This window comes from Phyllopteryx taeniolatus, chromosome 19, assembly GCF_024500385.1.
Source record: "Phyllopteryx taeniolatus isolate TA_2022b chromosome 19, UOR_Ptae_1.2, whole genome shotgun sequence".
In the NCBI taxonomy this organism is placed as follows: Eukaryota; Metazoa; Chordata; class Actinopteri; order Syngnathiformes; family Syngnathidae; genus Phyllopteryx; species Phyllopteryx taeniolatus.
The window spans coordinates 10,602,920-10,619,640 of record NC_084520.1 but is presented as its reverse complement, the minus strand read 5'-3'; the positions used below and the strand labels follow the sequence as shown (position 1 = coordinate 10,619,640).

Here is a 16,721-nt window from a genome sequence, read left to right as displayed (position 1 = left end):
GTGAACAAGATCTGTCGAGAATGGATGGATGGATTATTTAATAGAGCAGGGATATGGAAATAAATACAATTTATCTTCCAGCAATGCATGGTGTATTAGAAAAATGTTGTATCTTACATTAAAAGGAAATCAGTTATGCATCATGAATATTGTATAACCACAGCATGCATATGCTGTCTAAAGCATGTTTACTGTGTGATTCCCCCTTAATAATCATATTTGGATATTTTTTAACCCTCATTCTTGGTGGTTTTGCTGCCAAATGAAGCACATGACAGCTAAAAACAAAGACACGGTGATGATGTAGATGATGTAAAAGATTCTGTTGATTTTTAAGGTGAATCTGGTCCAGTAGCCGGGCTTGGCCTCCTTTTCCTTCCTGCTGTCCAAAAGCAGCGTGAGGGCCTTCATCAAGTCCCTTGTCTCATGGGAGAGTTTCTCCAGAGAACTGAACTCCGTCAGTCGGCCGTCCTGCAAAGGGTTTTGCCGATTATTGTGAAAATGTGGCTAATAAATAACATACGATTTTGCAGAATGAGAGTAACCTTCAGCATTTCAGGTGGATTTTCATCTGCGGGCGCATCGCAGATGCATACACAACATCGACTTTTCTTCTTTTCTGCAAACAAACAAAATGTCTTCTTTTCAATGCAACTACAGTATCTTTTTCATTTTAATTGCAAACATGGGGGTTTTGTGAAAACAAAAAAAGTGTCCGTATTCATTGGTAAAATAATGTTCCTGGTAAAATAATTCAACAAAAAAAGTTGAAAATGTATGTAAGGGATTAAAGGATTTTAAGGATTAAAGCTAAAGTTTTGTTTTTTTCCCCCAAAATTAGTAACAATAATATAAAATCGTGTCTCAGTGACAAAAAATGTCCAATGACAAAAAATAAATCACTGCAGAATATTCTTCTGTGGCTAAATCAATTGATTCCATTGCAAAAATAGTTTTTTTTAGAAAGTCAAAAAGAAGTACATTTTTTAATTGTTGCAAAATCCAAATAACTTGGCTAGCTAAAGACAGTACGTGGACAAAAGTATTGAAACACCAAAACAGACGACTTTTAACCTGCAACATAGTCGAGCTCTCTGTTGCCGTCCTCGCCAACTGTGTCTTTCTCCATCAGGTACATGGCAAAGATGGTCTCCAACAGGCTGAGCAGCATCAGAGCAAAGATGCCGATGCAGTAGACGGCTGAGGAAGGCCAAAACAAGTCAGTTAGCGCTTGGGGTGAACTATCCCGTCTGACTGACCTATGAGAGGGATCTTGTTGGAGGAGCAGGGCAGGATCTCGTTGAGGATGAGCTGCATGACGGTGACGGCCAGCAGCACGGTGACCTTGAAGCTCAGCTTCTCGCCTCCCGAGTCCGAGATGAAGAAGGAGGCCAAGTCCAGAGCCAGGAAGAAGATGACGGGCAGCAGGAAGTTGATGATGTACAGCACAGGTCTCCTCTTCATGCTGATCTGTGACGTCCCCACAAAGGTTTGGAGACACTTTCTCATTCGATAGCGCATTATTCACTAATGCTGGAATTTAATCAAACTCACTGGTATAGGACAGTGATTCTCAAAGTGTACTAGTACGCGACTACTAGCAGTTGTGGTATGCGGGCCAAGTACAGTTCAGTTGTATTTTACTTTTTTAGTTCAATTCAATTCATCTTCAAGGACTGTTTGTTTTTGAATTTTTATTTTGGTTAAATTGAATCTGTTTTTCTTTCTTGACCCATGTGCCAGATCTTGCAAAATACTTCTAGACAGCAAATTTGTGTTTTTGTGGCACAAACCTCTTTGTTTTCATTGCAAATATATAGCTTTGGTGTTCAAATGTGGTGTTTTTAATTAGAAAGGGGAGCGTTTTAAAGGACAAATCTCAGTTTCAATTAAAAAATACCTATTTTAATGGCAACATCTATTGTTTTCAATGACAAATATTTTTTTTGGTGGCAAGAATATGTTGTTTTCATTATCAAATGTGTCTTATTTTTTGTACAAAATGTGGTGTTGTTCTGCAAACAAGCTTTTTAAAATTTATTGTTTTGCAAAAATAATTTTTATGGAAAAGACTGCTGCATTTGTGACAAAATATGTAGTTTTTGTGGCCAAATGTTTTTTTTGTTTTTTTTCAAAAAAAGCTTTTGTGTCATCACCACCTGTTCGTTTCAATCCCAAAAAATGTTTTTCATTACAAAAATGCTTTTGTTGCAAATATGGTTTGCGTGGTAAAATGTATTTTTAATTTATTGCACTTTCATGGCAATGTCTATTGTTTTAAATGCAAAAAAAAAATCTTCTGCAGCAAAACAATATTGTTTTTTATGACCCCAAAACATATTTTTATTGTAAAATCAAGTTTTTGTAGCGTAATTAGTGGTTTGGGGGGCAAAATACAATTTCGGTGTTAACATGTGGTTTTCCTTGCAACAAGTAACGTTTTAATGGCAAAACCTGTTGAACTCACGGTATAAACGATCATGTTTTGCTGGATGCCGAACACGCTGACGGTCTTGTTGACGACCGCCATGCCGATAAAGAGCCACTCGTTCTGCGTACACATCACCTCCCGCGACCACTTGGTGGCTTCGGCGGAGCTGAGCGAGTGAAGCAGCTGGAGTTCCTGCACTGAGACAGGAAGTGAGGATTACGACGTACCAATACTTTAACAGGTATCTGACCTTTATTTGAGTATTTTACTTCTACTCCTACAGTGGCCCCTTGACTTTCAAGTTGAATTTCGTTCCGTGACGATACTCGCCCCCTTAAGAAAGTGTAATGTTTTATATTAAGGAAAAATAGCTCGCCATCGTATTTGTCTTTATTAAAAAACACACAGTAATGACATAATTAAATAGAATGTAAAAAAGTTCAACTGTTCGTGCTCCAATTTTTGCTTCAGTTCAATGGACATTGTGCTGCTCCTTCTGGTGTGTGCGCCTTGGACACACGGGGGCAGTATAAAACAGACAGAGACACACTCGAAGAAGAGTTTCACAACTGACTCAGTTAGCTGCATTAATACTACTCAAGAGTAGTGTGAGTACTTTTGCCACCTCTTTTCCTGAGCCTCACCCGAGTGGATGACAGACTTGAAGGTGAGGTTGCAGCTCTGCCGGTCGAAGGGGAACTGGTAGATGTTCATCTTGCACGTGCTCAGCAGCACCTGGTCGTTCTGCACGTGCACGCTGCCGCTGCTGAAGATGGTGAGGTGGGGGCTCGGGGGGGCCTTGTCCTTCTCTATCCTGTAAGGCAACAGCACACTGCCTACATCTGGCAACGTTTCAACACATTTTGGGTTGTCTTAGAAAGTTAGGGGTTGGGGTTATTGGGTTAGGCCGTTATGGCATTGGGGTTTTAAGGTGTTAGGGTTAGGTTTGTGGTTCATGGAGTTAGGTTTAGGGTTCATGTTTGGTTGAATAAACTGGCACTCTTACATTTCTTCAATGGTGAGATCTGGTTTCCAAAGCAATTCGGTGGGAAGAGAAATGCTCTTAATGCCGCAAAACTGCTCCGGATCCCAGGAGATGTGCTCATTGTGCCAGCTCTGTGCAGAAAATACAATTACAACGATTATTCCCCACCCTCCCGCCCCCCCAAAAAAGTATGTCCATTTTTAAATTGACAGAGTTTTGAAGGAACCGTAAAAATCCAAACGTAGGGAATGAAGGTCTGGTCTATCTCCCTCTGTAGACAGGCAAAAAGAAAAGTTACAAATGTTAAGACTTTTGCACACTGCTGTCGAAGAAGTTTGCATTAAAGTGTAAATAAAAAGTTGTTGTTGAAGGGGAGGATGACCTACCCGCAATCTGGCAACCATAAAAGCATTAATGACTTTTTCCAGGCTTGGTTAATTATTCATTGAATATGATAGAAGCCTTAAAGGATTAAAGCCTTCAAGCAGCGTCAGGGTAAGACCGTTTAACCGCAAAATTATTTTCAAAGCTTTCAGTCTTGTTTAAGATGTCACCACTGACACAATTTATAGTATTTATTGAATAAATGTGCACATAGTGTACAGCCCCTCCAAGAGAAGGATTTGTTGTAGTTTGATCTCAGCCTTGATTGGGACACAAATAAAAACGCTGTAAAATTCCAGATTTTAGTTTTACACATTCATTCATTACAGTGTACATTATTAACACCATTATAGGGACAAAACTCTAGTGGCATACATCTTATCTTTCAATTCATCTTTCAATTCCGATTTGGGCTACAGTTTGCCGTTTTAAAGCTGCTAGCAAAATTTGATTGCCCACCTGACCAAAGCCGCGCCCCTCACAAACGGGGACACGAACTAGATGTGCATTGTAGTAACGTTTTCAATAAACAAGTCAATCTTAGCCATTGCTAGCTGTTTAATGTATTTTTTAGAATGTACACAAATGAAAATAAATGTACCTGTCGAGCGGAAATGTTAATAATTGTGTGTCAATCCTAGAGTGCTGGGTGAGTATGTGGTGATTCTCACGCCTCCGATGGCAGCTTTTCTTTTAGCGGTGCACGTTCAAAGCCCTTGTTTACCCTCACCCTTCACACACGTTTTGTCTCTGGGGCTGTCCTATTTCTTCTTTTGAACTTTCGCTCTTAATACTGTAATCCGGCCATGAAAGCAAATCTGCGTGAGGGCCCACGTGGCTCTGGTGTGTGAGTGTCACCCCCTCAGTCACGCCTTCTGCCACAACAGTCTCTGATTGGCTGTTCTTGTCATGCCTGGCCCCTTTGTAAAATAATAATTACATTTTAATTAATTAAAGGCATATGATGGTGCCAGAGAGGGATGAATTTTTAAAAGGTAATTTTACATACAGACAGTTTTAACATGTATGCCATAAAGTGTTTTTCTTTTTTTTTTCAAACTGCAAACTTCCCTCTAATTGCATTATTTTGTTGTATTATTTATTTACAAATGTAACCCAAACGTTTCTAAAAAGTTTATTTAAAATTTTTTATTTTAATTGTCATTCAAAATTGCAGTGCTACTACAGGGAAGATGCATATATCATTCATTTGAATTTCTTATTTTAGTAATAGTTTTCTTCGTCTCTTTTTTTTTACGAAATTGTATTTTGTTCTTTTAGGGTGTTGGCTTTTAATAGGCACAGTATCAAATAGAAAATGGAAAAAAAAAAAACTAAAAAAAACAAAATCCCATTCATGAATGAATACACACATAAGAAGATTCTAGAGGCGTGCGAGACACCGAAGCTGTTAAAAAAAATAAAATAAATGGATTCACCACATCTAGAATGGCGTATAGGATGACCTCAAGTGAAACCACTGTTGGCTTTCTGTAGTCTTTGACAGGCCTCGTCATGGAGTACAAACTATTGAGTGTGCTCATGTTGAGGTGGTCCAGCACCTCGTGATAAGAACACACTCGCTCGGAGGAGACCACCCCTTTGAAACAAAACGACAACAACATGAACGCTCTTCGGCTAAATAGAATTTAACAAAAACCAAATAATAAAGGTGAAAATGAGCTCACCTGTGAAGAGGAGCGTGATGAAGAAGAAGGATCCAGTAGCGAGCATCATGATGCTTTGACCGTGTTCTCTTTGATCCGTATGGAAATATGAAAGGGGGAAAAAAAAGGGGCTGGGCCACATTTGAGTCCAAATGGCAAATGCGATCATGGCGCCAGTCGATGCTCGTTACCGCCTCATTTGTGGCCACATTCATTCTTGTCTGTCTGACTGACCACTTTAACACTCAAATATGGCTCCCTCGTTTTCTCTTTGTGTTTGATATTGAATTGGGATATTGTGTTTGTAGGTTTCATTACAAGATGAAAACACTTTCTTGTTAATGCACAAATAGTGGCTTTGGGACAAAGTATTTTGTTTTTATGGCAAAGAGTTTGTCTGTTTTTTGGCAAAATATTTTAGTTTCTTTGTTTTTTTGTGCCCAAATACTCTTATGTAGTTTTTGTAGTTTTGCAACAAAATAAATCATTTTCATTGCACGAATAGTGTTTTTGTGGTCATATTCATCATTGTAATTTCAAAATACAACTTGTATTGACTAAATGTAGTGTTTTCATTGAAAAGTATGTCTTGATGTTAAAATGTTGATTTCATGGCCATGTTCATCATTTTTATTTCATAATATAACATTTTCATGGCTAAATTTTAAACTAGTGTTTTAATGACAAAATAACGTTGTTTTCATTGCAAGAATTGCATGGTTGTATCAAAACGTGATTTTCATTCCAAAATTCAATCAATCAAAACTTGCATCTTAATGACAAAATGTGTTGTTTTCATGTCGAAATGGTGTTGTATTCATTGCAAGAATAGTGCAACAAAAAATGTGTTGTTTTCATTTGAAGTGTGTTGTGGCGAGACTCACCATGCTTTTTTGGCACTGGAAAATACTCCAGTTGGAAACATAATATAGTGCTTGATTTTTTGTAATTCACCGCCGGTCTTGATGACCAACATTAAAGTTGCAAGCAGATGTTTTCCCTATATTTATTCTGTATGATCATGCTCAGCAAAGACAGCGCAGACAAACACACATAGACACAGAATACAGGCAGTAATGTGTGTTAATAACTTTAGCGCTAGACACTGGTCCACTTGGAAAAGAGAATACTCAAAAAGATGATGACCACAGTCAGATAGATGATGAAGAAGATTCTGTTGAGTCTGCCTGCCACTTGCGCCCAGTAACCCATCTTGCGCTTCTCCTTCCTGCCGTTGAGCAGCAGGGTCATCGCTCTTTCCATCTGCCTCAGCTCATCTGACAGCTTTTCCAGCATTTGGCACAGGGCGCCACCCTGGTCCTTAAAAAAAAAAAAAAAAAAAATGGGGATTAAAATCCTACTGTGTGACCTTGGAACACATGAGGGATGTTGAGACTCAGCTCTTTATTTACCGGCATCACTTCAGTTGGAGTTTCAGGCATCGAGTAAATGATTCCACACTGCGTCCAAGCGTTCGCCTCTGCGAGCAAAGCAAGCAATCGCGGCTGCTCATGTAAACTGACCAATGACCAGCGTCTGAGCATTGTCCATAAAAGGCATGATGGTTCTCACCTCCATGTTGCTTGTGGAAGTCGGGTTTGATGTTACGCTCGTCGCTTCTTCCGTGTCCGTCGGCGGCCACGTCGTCGTCGCCACTTTTGTTGTCTTTCTCCAACAGGTGCATCACCAAGATGGTCTCCAGCAGGCTGAGCAGCATCAGCGCAAAGATGCCGATGCAGTACACGGCTGAGGATGATGGCGTTTCAATTAGAATTTGAACAAATACACATTTATTGTTGAATACAATGCATTTCCAGAGCATCCGGAAAGTATTCACAGCGCCTCATTGTTGGTGTTGTGTGCAGAATGTCGAGGACAAAATGAATTTATTTCATTTTATAATAAGCTTGTCACACAACTACATGTGGAATTCGCAGTGAATACTTTCCGGATGCTCTGGAAATGATCATTCCGATGGGTTTTGTACCGATGAGAGGGATGGAGTTGGAGGAGGAGGGCAGGATCTCGTTGAGGATGAGCTGCAGCACGGTGACGGCCAGCATCACGGTGACCTTGAAGCTCAGCTTCTCGCCTCCCGAGTCCGAGATAAGGAAGGAGGCCAAGTCCAGAGCCAGGAAGAAGAGGACGGGCAGCAGGAAGTTGATGATGTACAAGATGGGTTTCCTCCGCATGGTAATCTGGACAATCATGTCAACATTGTCTTCACAGCATATATATATATATATATATATATATATACACATACAGTATATATACGCACACACACACACACACACAATACAAATGCAGCAGACCGTGTAGATGATGACATCCTGGTGGTCCGGGCAGCTGGCGCTGATGGCGGTCACCTTCATGCTGAGGAAGATCCACTCGAACTGCGTGGGCATCAAATCGCGCGACCACTCGGTGGCCTGGGACGAGTTGTTGCTCGGCTGCAGGCGCATTTCCTTGGCTGCGGCGGAAGTCGGGAATTCATTAGCGCCGCTTCATTTCTTCCCAAAACGGACGACGGAATTCTATTGACATTAGAACTGGAAAGGATCAACGATGACGCTTTCTTTTTTTGTTTTCTTTTTTTACCCATTTGGCAATTAATACAGATTAGTCATTCAGTTTTGAAATGAATGAATGTAAAGAAACCGTCTCATATTTTTATTTTAGCAACCTGTTTGACTTCAATTCTGTTGACTTATGCAATACATCATTTTTGATGTTTTTACAATGAAATATACAAATAAATTATCTAATAATTAATATAAACAGTAGTAAAGTGCTTTTACAAAAACATTTTCATTGTAAGGTAAATTTTTTTAAATTGTATTTTAGTATTAATACTTAATACTTTATATTCAATTTTGATTATATTATAAATGAAATTAACAATGTATATTAGAATTTTAAAATAATTTGAATAAAATTAACATTTGAAAGTTATTTTTGAAAAATTATTTTAACATTGACACTTTAAAAATAGTTTTACTAAACATGTTATTTATATTGAATATATTATGGTTTTAATTAGATTAAAGATTATTTGAATTGATATACTGCACATTTAAAAATTATAAAAAATTATTAAACATTTACATTTTCCTTCAAATATTATTTGAATATTATTATTATTGTTACTATTATTGATATTATTTCAAATTTGGATTATTAATAATAATAATAATAATAGTAGTAGTATTATGTTCTTTTCAGTATTTTTATTAAAACTATAAAAACCACAGTACCTACAGCAAAAATACAGTATTAATATATAATTGAATAATTAATACAAACAGTAATAGTGACTTTTTTCTAAAATATTTTCATTCTAGTGTCCATCCATCCATCCATTTTCTGAGCCGTAAATGTTTTTAAAATGTATATATTACTATTAACATTCTATATGTTCTTTTAATATCTTGTAAATACAATGTATAGTTTACGACATCTTAAAGTATTGTAAATAAAATTACATCTACATTTTAATTTTATTTTTAATATTTTACCTCAATAGTTTCATTTAAAATATGTTGGTGAAACTAACATATTGTTAATTATTCTAATTAAAATTAAATACGAATAAATAATGCAAAAATTATGAAAATAGCAGTAAAGTGCATTTTTAACATTTAAACTTTCATGTACATTTTTAAATAATATTTTAATATGCATGTTTTATATTTTTCCAAAATATTTGTCATACATTTCAACATTTTAGGGTTATTCTTAAAATATTTTTTTATATTAAGTAAAGTTTTAAATATAGTTATTTGATGAAAATAATCATTTTTGAAGAAAAAAAATACTACATAAAAATACCATTGATTTTAATTCCGCTTCTGTTGTTTTCGCATGCCGACAGGTTTACTTTACATGTGAGTGAGACTCACCTGAGTGTATGATAGACTTGAAGGAGAGATTACATCTCTGTATGTCGAAGGGGAAATTGTAGATGTTCATGCGACACATGCTGAACAGCACTTGGTCGTTTGTGACCTCCACCAGGCCGTCGGCGCTGATGGTCAGGTAAAGATTCGGGGGGGCTTTGTCCTTCTCCGCCCTGTTTGGAGACATTTTGAGTGGCGGGCGTCGCGGGGCTCGACGTCAAGCACGCCTCGACACTTACATCTCCTCGATGGTGAGATCCGGCTTCCACAAAATGCCAACGGGAAGAGACACATTACTGATCCCGCAGAACTCTTGAGGATCCCAGGAGATGAATTCGTTGTGCCACCTCTGAAAACCACAAAAAGGCTTTTAACCCTCAGGCCTTGTTCAGTTTTACCACCCTTTCAGCTTGCTCGTGGCCATTTTCGACCATGTACAGATCGGTCTTTTTTAAAGATTTAAAAAAATGTTTTTGCTTCTATGACCATATAACATTTTCTTTGTAATTTTCAACCCTTCAAATTCCAGTTTCTTTGCACAATGAGCATGTTGGGAAAACAATAAAATGTGTAACTCTTTCCAGGACCACCTTTTTTCATATATTTGTTCATACATTAAATGCATGGTGACAATTCAATGGGCATTGTGGCGCTCATTCGGTTGTGTGCGTCTTGGCCACCAGGGGGCAGTATAACACATACAGACATACTAATCTCCAATAATATTAGTCATTTTAGCACAGAGGATAAAGAATATATGCTTTTCAGTATTAGTGGATGTTCTGGCGGCATGTCATACTACCACCTGTGATCAAATTTAAGTTGTTTAATGGTTTACTATTGCTGCAACATCGATAATAGTTTCTTTAGCCCGTCTATGGAGTTTTGCGTCGTATCTTAGCTTTCAGCTAGAGGACTTTAGTAAGACGTTATCGTGGTTTTGTTCAATACACAGCCAGAAATTCTCTCTTTTATGTTTAGTTGGAAACTATAAACCGCTTGACGCAAGCACTTGTACAATAGTTTTTCAAGATAAGAGTGGAACATCAATTTAACGGAGGTCTGATGTAACGGGATCCAACAACAGTGTTGGGAAAGTTCATATTTGACGCGAACTAGTTCAAAGTTGAGCTCACCGTTCCGAAAATTAACTAGTTCAGTTCATAGTTCATAATTCAAAAATTCGAACTAAGTTCTTCTTTCCGAAAATTAACTAGTTCATGGTTTTTTTGTTGCTGTTTTTTTCTCAATATGTTGCTGACGCCTGCAACTGTGTCGTACAGTACACTCTTTGTTTCTCTTCATATTGTACAAATCTTTCGACTTTTACTAAAGATTTCCGTGGGGAGGAAAAACAAGAGTTAAGAGCAATTTCTTGATGCCTTGCGTAAGCGAGGCTTTTTAAAATGTGAATAGCAAATGTTATTTCTGCAGCTGAACAGTACTAAGTCAGGATTCATGGCAAGTCACTGTTGGTTACTACCACTCCTCTGGGTGCTGAAGCAGGCTAAGTAAACCAATATGCCGGTCAAGATTACGCCGGCAATAATCCTACCAAAGACAATGTACTTTGAAAATTAGTCGCAAGACTCATAACTTGTTCTTGTTCTTTTCTCATGCTTGCTATATATATATATATTGTAGTTATTTCAGAGACTGGGATGACTGGCGTATGTATGATTTATGATATGACGCACACCGTTAGTCAACATCGCATCACCCACAATGGCTTCGTGCTGCAAGCGTTACAGGCAGTACACTCTTGTTTCTCTTCAAATCGTATAAATCTTTCGCCTTTTACTAAAGATTTCCGTGGGGAGGAATAACACGAGTCAAAACGAATTTTTTGATGCCTTGTGTAACTGTGGCTTTCTAAAATGTGAATAAGAAATAATGCTATTTCCACGGCTGAACACTAGTGATGTGAACGACAGTTCTTTTGAGTGCACTGAATCATTCGAATCAGTTTCTTAAAAAGATTCGTTGACCGAATCGTTCAGTTCGTTTTCACAAAATGATTCAAGTGCTTCCTCGTTCATTTAATGATGCATCCCTGAGGTTCACGGCCAATCAACACGTTCACCGAACGTTGCGTTGTTGTTGTCACGTGTTGTAAACTAGGAAAGGCGAGGAAATTAAAGAAAAAAAAAAACTTTTCTGCATTCCACCGCGGTGGACCGTCGCTGACCCCCCGCCAGCCGGGCTTCCTGCTCACTCACTTTACTGTTATTGTCATCTGATTAGTGGAAAGCGGCTTTGAGTGTCTTGAGAAGCGCAATAGAAGTTCAATGTATTATTATTATAAAATAAAAGCTTTAATAATCGCATTAGACACGGAGGAAATGCTATGTATGTGTACGTGTATACATTTATTATTAATGTACATTTATTTTAAATATGTGTGGTTGTTTTCATGTGCCTGACTGAGTCAACATTAGCCGTTAGCTTGAAGAAACGGCTGGTAGTGAAAGCTATCCCCGCCAGGACGTCAGGACTTGCGGTTAAAATTACTCATGAGTACGTTCACTGCGTAGTACGTCGTTCCTTGCGCAAACGAATCATTAACCGTACTTGTACGTCGCTCCTTAGCGAATCACGAAGAAGTTGAACGAACCAATTACTCTTCAGTTCTTCAGTGGCCTTAGCTCACTGAACGAGTGTTCACTTAAGTCCCTCCCCCGCCTGCACGACGCTGCCTGACGCTGGCTGCTCATTGGTCATTCGCCGAAATGAGTGCCAACGCTGGCGAATCGCAAATCACATGCCAGTACGTTTAATGAAGACCCGACTCCGCCTGCACGCTGGCTGCTCATTGGTTGTTTTATATATATATATGGCGTTTGCATGACGTTTGATATGACGCACACCGTAAGTTAACATCGTATCACCCACAATGGCTTGGCTGTCTGCAAGCGTAGCAGCTACGCCACTCTTGTTTCTCTTCCAAGTCGTATAAATCTTTCGCCTTTTACTAAAGATTTCCGTGGGGAGGAACAGCAAGAGTACAAGGCAATTTTTGATGTCTTGCGTTAAGCGAGGCCTTCTTAAACGTGAACAGCAATTAACTAATGATGGTTAGTAGCAATGTAGCTTCCTTCAAGTAACTCCATGAAAACGTCACTTGCTGACATTCTTCAAAGTTGACAAACGCTTTACGCAAGCTGCCTTACGCCACTACAACTACCACCAAGTACCGGTCGAGTTCTTTCTTGGAAGGCGTTAAGTTTGTCTAAAATGTTTAACTTTTCAAACAGTTTAAAATAAAAAAAACAAAATCTTTTTTTAATTTCCAATAACTTTTCACCGTCGTTTACGTTTTAGGCCACAAAAAAACTGTACAGTAATATGGGTGCATTTGAGCGCAAAAAAAAAAAAAAAAGATCAACATCAACACCACCAATTTCAAAGCAGAACTCACCATGACGGTCCAGACATAAGGAACAAACTTCTGCTCCTTCTCCACCTGGAAGGTGGACATCTAATTTTAAAAAACTGCTTTGGTCTTGTTTGAGATGAAACACAACTACACTGTATAGGCAACGTAAGTAGACCCACAACAAGTCTCAAGGAAACACAGGGAGTCGATTGTGTTGGTTTGAAACGGCCATTTCAGGGAAATGTTTGCCCTTTCTTTCCAAGAGTCCCTCAAAGACAAACTCGTCTTACACATTTTGTCCAACTGACAGCAAATTTAAAGATACTAGACCGTTGGATGACAATAAATGGTGAGGGATTCGAGTTTTTGCCATTGCGTGCAGGCGAAAACCTTTATACTCCAGGGCCATGTCAATGGACAAAAAGACCAAGTCATGAATGAACCGTGTAAATGAATAAAATAAAAAAAAATTAAGTGAATTCTTTTGTTTGAAAAATAAAATTAAACATTCTCATGTTTTAATTGTATAATTCATAATTAACTAGTTATATTTAACCAATCATTTAATAACTTACTTTTTAAACTGTTATTATATATGCATTATCTGTTAATAATGAAATCCTTCTATTATCTCATTATTTTCATTCTAACAATTTGACAAAATACAGTACAGTAATTTTTAAATGTAAAATAAATCCTTTTCATGTTTTAATTGTATGATTTATAATTAATTTAGTTATAATAACCAATAATAACAAAATAATATATATATAATATATTAATTACATATATAATACCCCAGAAATATTTTACTAATATTTTTTCTTATTTACAATAAATACATGAAGCAATTATTTTGTTTAGATAAATGAATAAAGAAAAAATAAATACATTTTAAAGAACCAATTTTAGGAAGAAAAACAGCTCAATTAATGCAACAATGATGATATAATTAATTTTGTATTTTTTTTTTTGCAACAATGTCAATAAAGTATAAGCATCATTTACCACGTTAAGGATAGCGTACAGCAGCACTTCCAGGGACACACGAGTCGCCTTCTTGTAGTACTTGACGGGCCGCGTCATGGAGAAAAGCTCGTTGCTTCGATTCAGGCCCAGGTGGTTCAAGACATCCTGGTAACTGCAGCCGTCTGGCTCTGACGCCACGCCGTCTGCTACAATGGCTAAAGAGAAAGAAAAAGAAAGATGATTTGAGGTACGAGTGTTCGGTCATCCAGGTCTTTGAGTAATTTAGGTTGGCTGACAACTTCTGGGAAGGTTCACCACAGTTACCAGTTTTATCCATTAGACGATAATGGCTCTGACCGTGGTTCACTTGAGTCCCAAAGCCTTCTAAATGGCTTCACTTAGTTTCTCATTGGTTTTTTATCACTTTGGATTGTGGCATTATACATTTATTGATGAGATATTGTAGGCTACTTCACTTTGTCTGACAAGTACTATTTAAGTGACTTCTTGATTTGACGAATCTGGTGGGAATCAGCTTTCCAAAGACTAACTTTTGTAACTCATGATTTAAAAACTACTTTTTACACCCCCCTTCTTCTTTTCGTTTGGGCTTGTCCCTTTAGGGGACGCCACAGCGCGTCATCCTTTCCCATGTAAGCCTATCTCCTGCTTCCTCCTCTCGAACACCAACTGCCCTCATGTCTTCCCTCACGACATCCATCAACCTTCTCTTTGCTCTTCCTCTAGCTCTCTTGCCTGGCAGCTCCATCCTCATCATCCTTCTACCAATATACTCACCATTTCTCCTCTGGATGTGTCCAAACCATCGAAGTCTGCTCTGTCTAACTTTGTCTCCAAAACATCGAACCCTGGCTGTCCCTCTGATGAGCTCATTTCTAATTTTATCCAACCTGGTCACTCCGAGAGCGAACCTCAACATCTTCATTTCCGCCACCTCCAGCTCTGCTTCCTGTTGTCTCTTCAGTGCCACTGTCTCTAATCCGTACATCATGGCTGGCCTCACCGCTGTTTTATAAACGTTGCCCTTCATCCTAGCAGAGACTCTTCTGTCACAGAACACACCTGACACCTTCCTCCATCCGTTCCAACCTGCTTGGACCAGTTTCTTCACTTCCTGACCACACTCTCCATTGCTCTGGACGGTTGATCCCAAGTATTTAAAATCCTCCACCCTTATTATCTCTTCTCCCTGTAGCCTCACTCTTCCCCCACCACCCCTCTCATTCATGCACATATATTGTATCTTATTTCAGCTAATCTTCATTCCTCTGCTTTCCAGTGCATGCCTCCATCTTTCTCACTGTTCCTCCACCTGATCCCTGCTTTCACTGCAGATCACAATGTCATCTGCAAACATCATGGTCCACGGGGATTCCAGTCTAACCTCATCTGTCAGGCTATCCATCACCACTGCAAACAGGAAGGGGCTCAGGGCTGACCCCTGATGCAGTCCCATCTCCACCTTAAATTCGTCTGTCACACCTACAGCACACCTCACCGCTGTTCTGCTGCCCTCGTACATGTCCTGTATTATTCTAACATACTTCTCTGCCACTCCAGATTTCCGCATGCAGTACCACAGTTCCTCTCTGGGTACTTTGTCATAGGCTTTCTCTAGATCAACAAAGACACAACGTAACTCCTTCTGACCTTCTCTGTACCGTCAACATCCTCAAGGCAAATAATGCATCTGTCGTACTCTTTCTAGGCATGAAACTATACTGTTGCTCCCAAATACTCACTTCTGTCCTGAGTCTAGCCTCCACTACTCATTCCCATAACTTCATTGTGTGGCTCATCAACTTTATTCCTCTATAGTTCCCACAGCTCTGCACATCACCCTTGTTCTTAAAAATGGGCCCCAGCACACTTTCCCTCCATTCCTCAGGCATCTTCTCACACGCTAGAATTCTATTGAACAAGCTGGTCACAAACTCCACAGCCACCTCTCCTAGATGTTTCCATACCTCCACAGGAATGTCATCAGGACCAACTACCTTTCCATTTTCCATCCTCTTTAATGCCTTTCTAACTTCCCCCTTACTAATCATTGCCACTTCCTGGTCCACCACACTTGCCTCTTCTACTCTCCCTTCTTTCTCATTTTCCTCATTCATCAACTCCTCAAAGTATTCTTTCCATCTAGCTAGCACACTGCTGGCACCAGTCAACATATTTCCATCTCTATCCTTAATCACCCTAACCTGCTGCACTTCCTTCCCATCTCTATCCCTCTGTCTGGCCAACCTGTATAGATCCTTTTCTCTTTCTTTATTGTCCAACCTGGCATACATGTCATCATATGCCTCTTGTTTGGCCTTTGCCACCTCTACCTTTGCCCTATGTCGCATCTCAATGTATTCCTTTCACCTCTCCTCGGTCGTCTCAGTGTCCCACTTTTTCTTAGCTAACCTTTTTCCTTGTATGATTTCCTGTACTGTGAGGTTCCACCACCAAGTCTCCTGCTCTCCTTACCTGCCAGAAGATACACCAAGTACTCTCCTGGCTGCCTCTCTGATCACCTTGGCTGCAGTTGTCCAGTCTTCTTCGGCCTGTCTCAGCTTCCACCACATGGTTCTCTGCTCTGCCTTTGTCTTCCTAATCTTCCTCCCCACCACCAGAGTCATTTTACACACCGCCATCCTATGCTGTCTAGCCACACTCTCCCCTACCACTACCTTACAGTCGGTAACCTCCTTCAGATTACATCGTCTGCACATAATTTAATCCACCTGCGTGCTTCTACCTCCACTCTTGTAGGTCACCCTATGTTCCTGCCTCTTCTGGAAAAAAGTGTTCACTACAGCCATTTGCATCCCTTTTGCAAAGTCTACCACCAACTCTTCCTATAAAATAACCCTGACTCCATTTCTCTTCCCATTTACACCATGGTAAATATAATTTAAACCCTGCCCCTAAACTTCTAGCCTTATTGCCTTTCCACGTGGTCTCCGGGACACACAATATGTCAACCTTTCGCCTAATCATC

The 16,721-nt window shown here is 39.2% G+C and overlaps 2 protein-coding genes and 3 non-coding genes across 7 annotated transcripts; 3 read left to right on the top strand and 2 right to left on the bottom strand.

Moving 5' to 3' along the window:
• Window positions 1-21: 21 nt before the first annotated feature.
• LOC133469326 (5-hydroxytryptamine receptor 3A-like) lies at window positions 22-6,785 on the bottom strand. Of its 3 annotated transcripts, none has more exons than XM_061756228.1 (11): window positions 6,655-6,785; window positions 5,489-5,556; window positions 5,240-5,400; window positions 3,643-3,687; window positions 3,438-3,547; window positions 3,076-3,245; window positions 2,468-2,628; window positions 1,260-1,470; window positions 1,075-1,200; window positions 546-619; window positions 22-471 (listed from the first exon to the last, which is right to left on the bottom strand). In XM_061756228.1, the coding sequence occupies exons 2-11, from the start codon at window positions 5,535-5,537 to the stop codon at window positions 238-240; spliced, it is 1,341 nt and encodes a 446-aa protein (XP_061612212.1). In that variant the 5' UTR covers window positions 5,538-5,556; window positions 6,655-6,785; the 3' UTR covers window positions 22-237. The 3 variants fall into 3 exon arrangements, with proteins under 3 accessions (XP_061612212.1, XP_061612213.1, XP_061612214.1); XM_061756230.1 differs by having other exon boundaries at window positions 334-471; window positions 2,468-2,623; XM_061756229.1 differs by lacking the exon at window positions 1,260-1,470 and having other exon boundaries at window positions 2,468-2,623.
• On the bottom strand, window positions 5,563-14,048 carry LOC133469634 (5-hydroxytryptamine receptor 3A-like). Its single transcript, XM_061756930.1, has 10 exons — window positions 14,036-14,048; window positions 13,751-13,926; window positions 12,785-12,829; window positions 9,606-9,715; window positions 9,370-9,539; window positions 7,783-7,940; window positions 7,455-7,665; window positions 7,040-7,213; window positions 6,880-6,947; window positions 5,563-6,787 (listed from the first exon to the last, which is right to left on the bottom strand). Exons 1-10 carry the CDS (start codon window positions 14,046-14,048, stop codon window positions 6,566-6,568), a joined length of 1,347 nt encoding a protein of 448 aa, XP_061612914.1. The 3' UTR covers window positions 5,563-6,565.
• On the top strand, window positions 10,652-10,765 carry LOC133469832 (U5 spliceosomal RNA). Its single transcript, XR_009785797.1, has one exon. It is a non-coding gene; the product is annotated as a U5 spliceosomal RNA (small nuclear RNA).
• On the top strand, window positions 11,123-11,236 carry LOC133469830 (U5 spliceosomal RNA). Its single transcript, XR_009785796.1, has one exon. It is a non-coding gene; the product is annotated as a U5 spliceosomal RNA (small nuclear RNA).
• LOC133469833 (U5 spliceosomal RNA) lies at window positions 12,293-12,407 on the top strand. Its single transcript, XR_009785798.1, has one exon. It is a non-coding gene; the product is annotated as a U5 spliceosomal RNA (small nuclear RNA).
• Window positions 14,049-16,721: the final 2,673 nt, after the last annotated feature.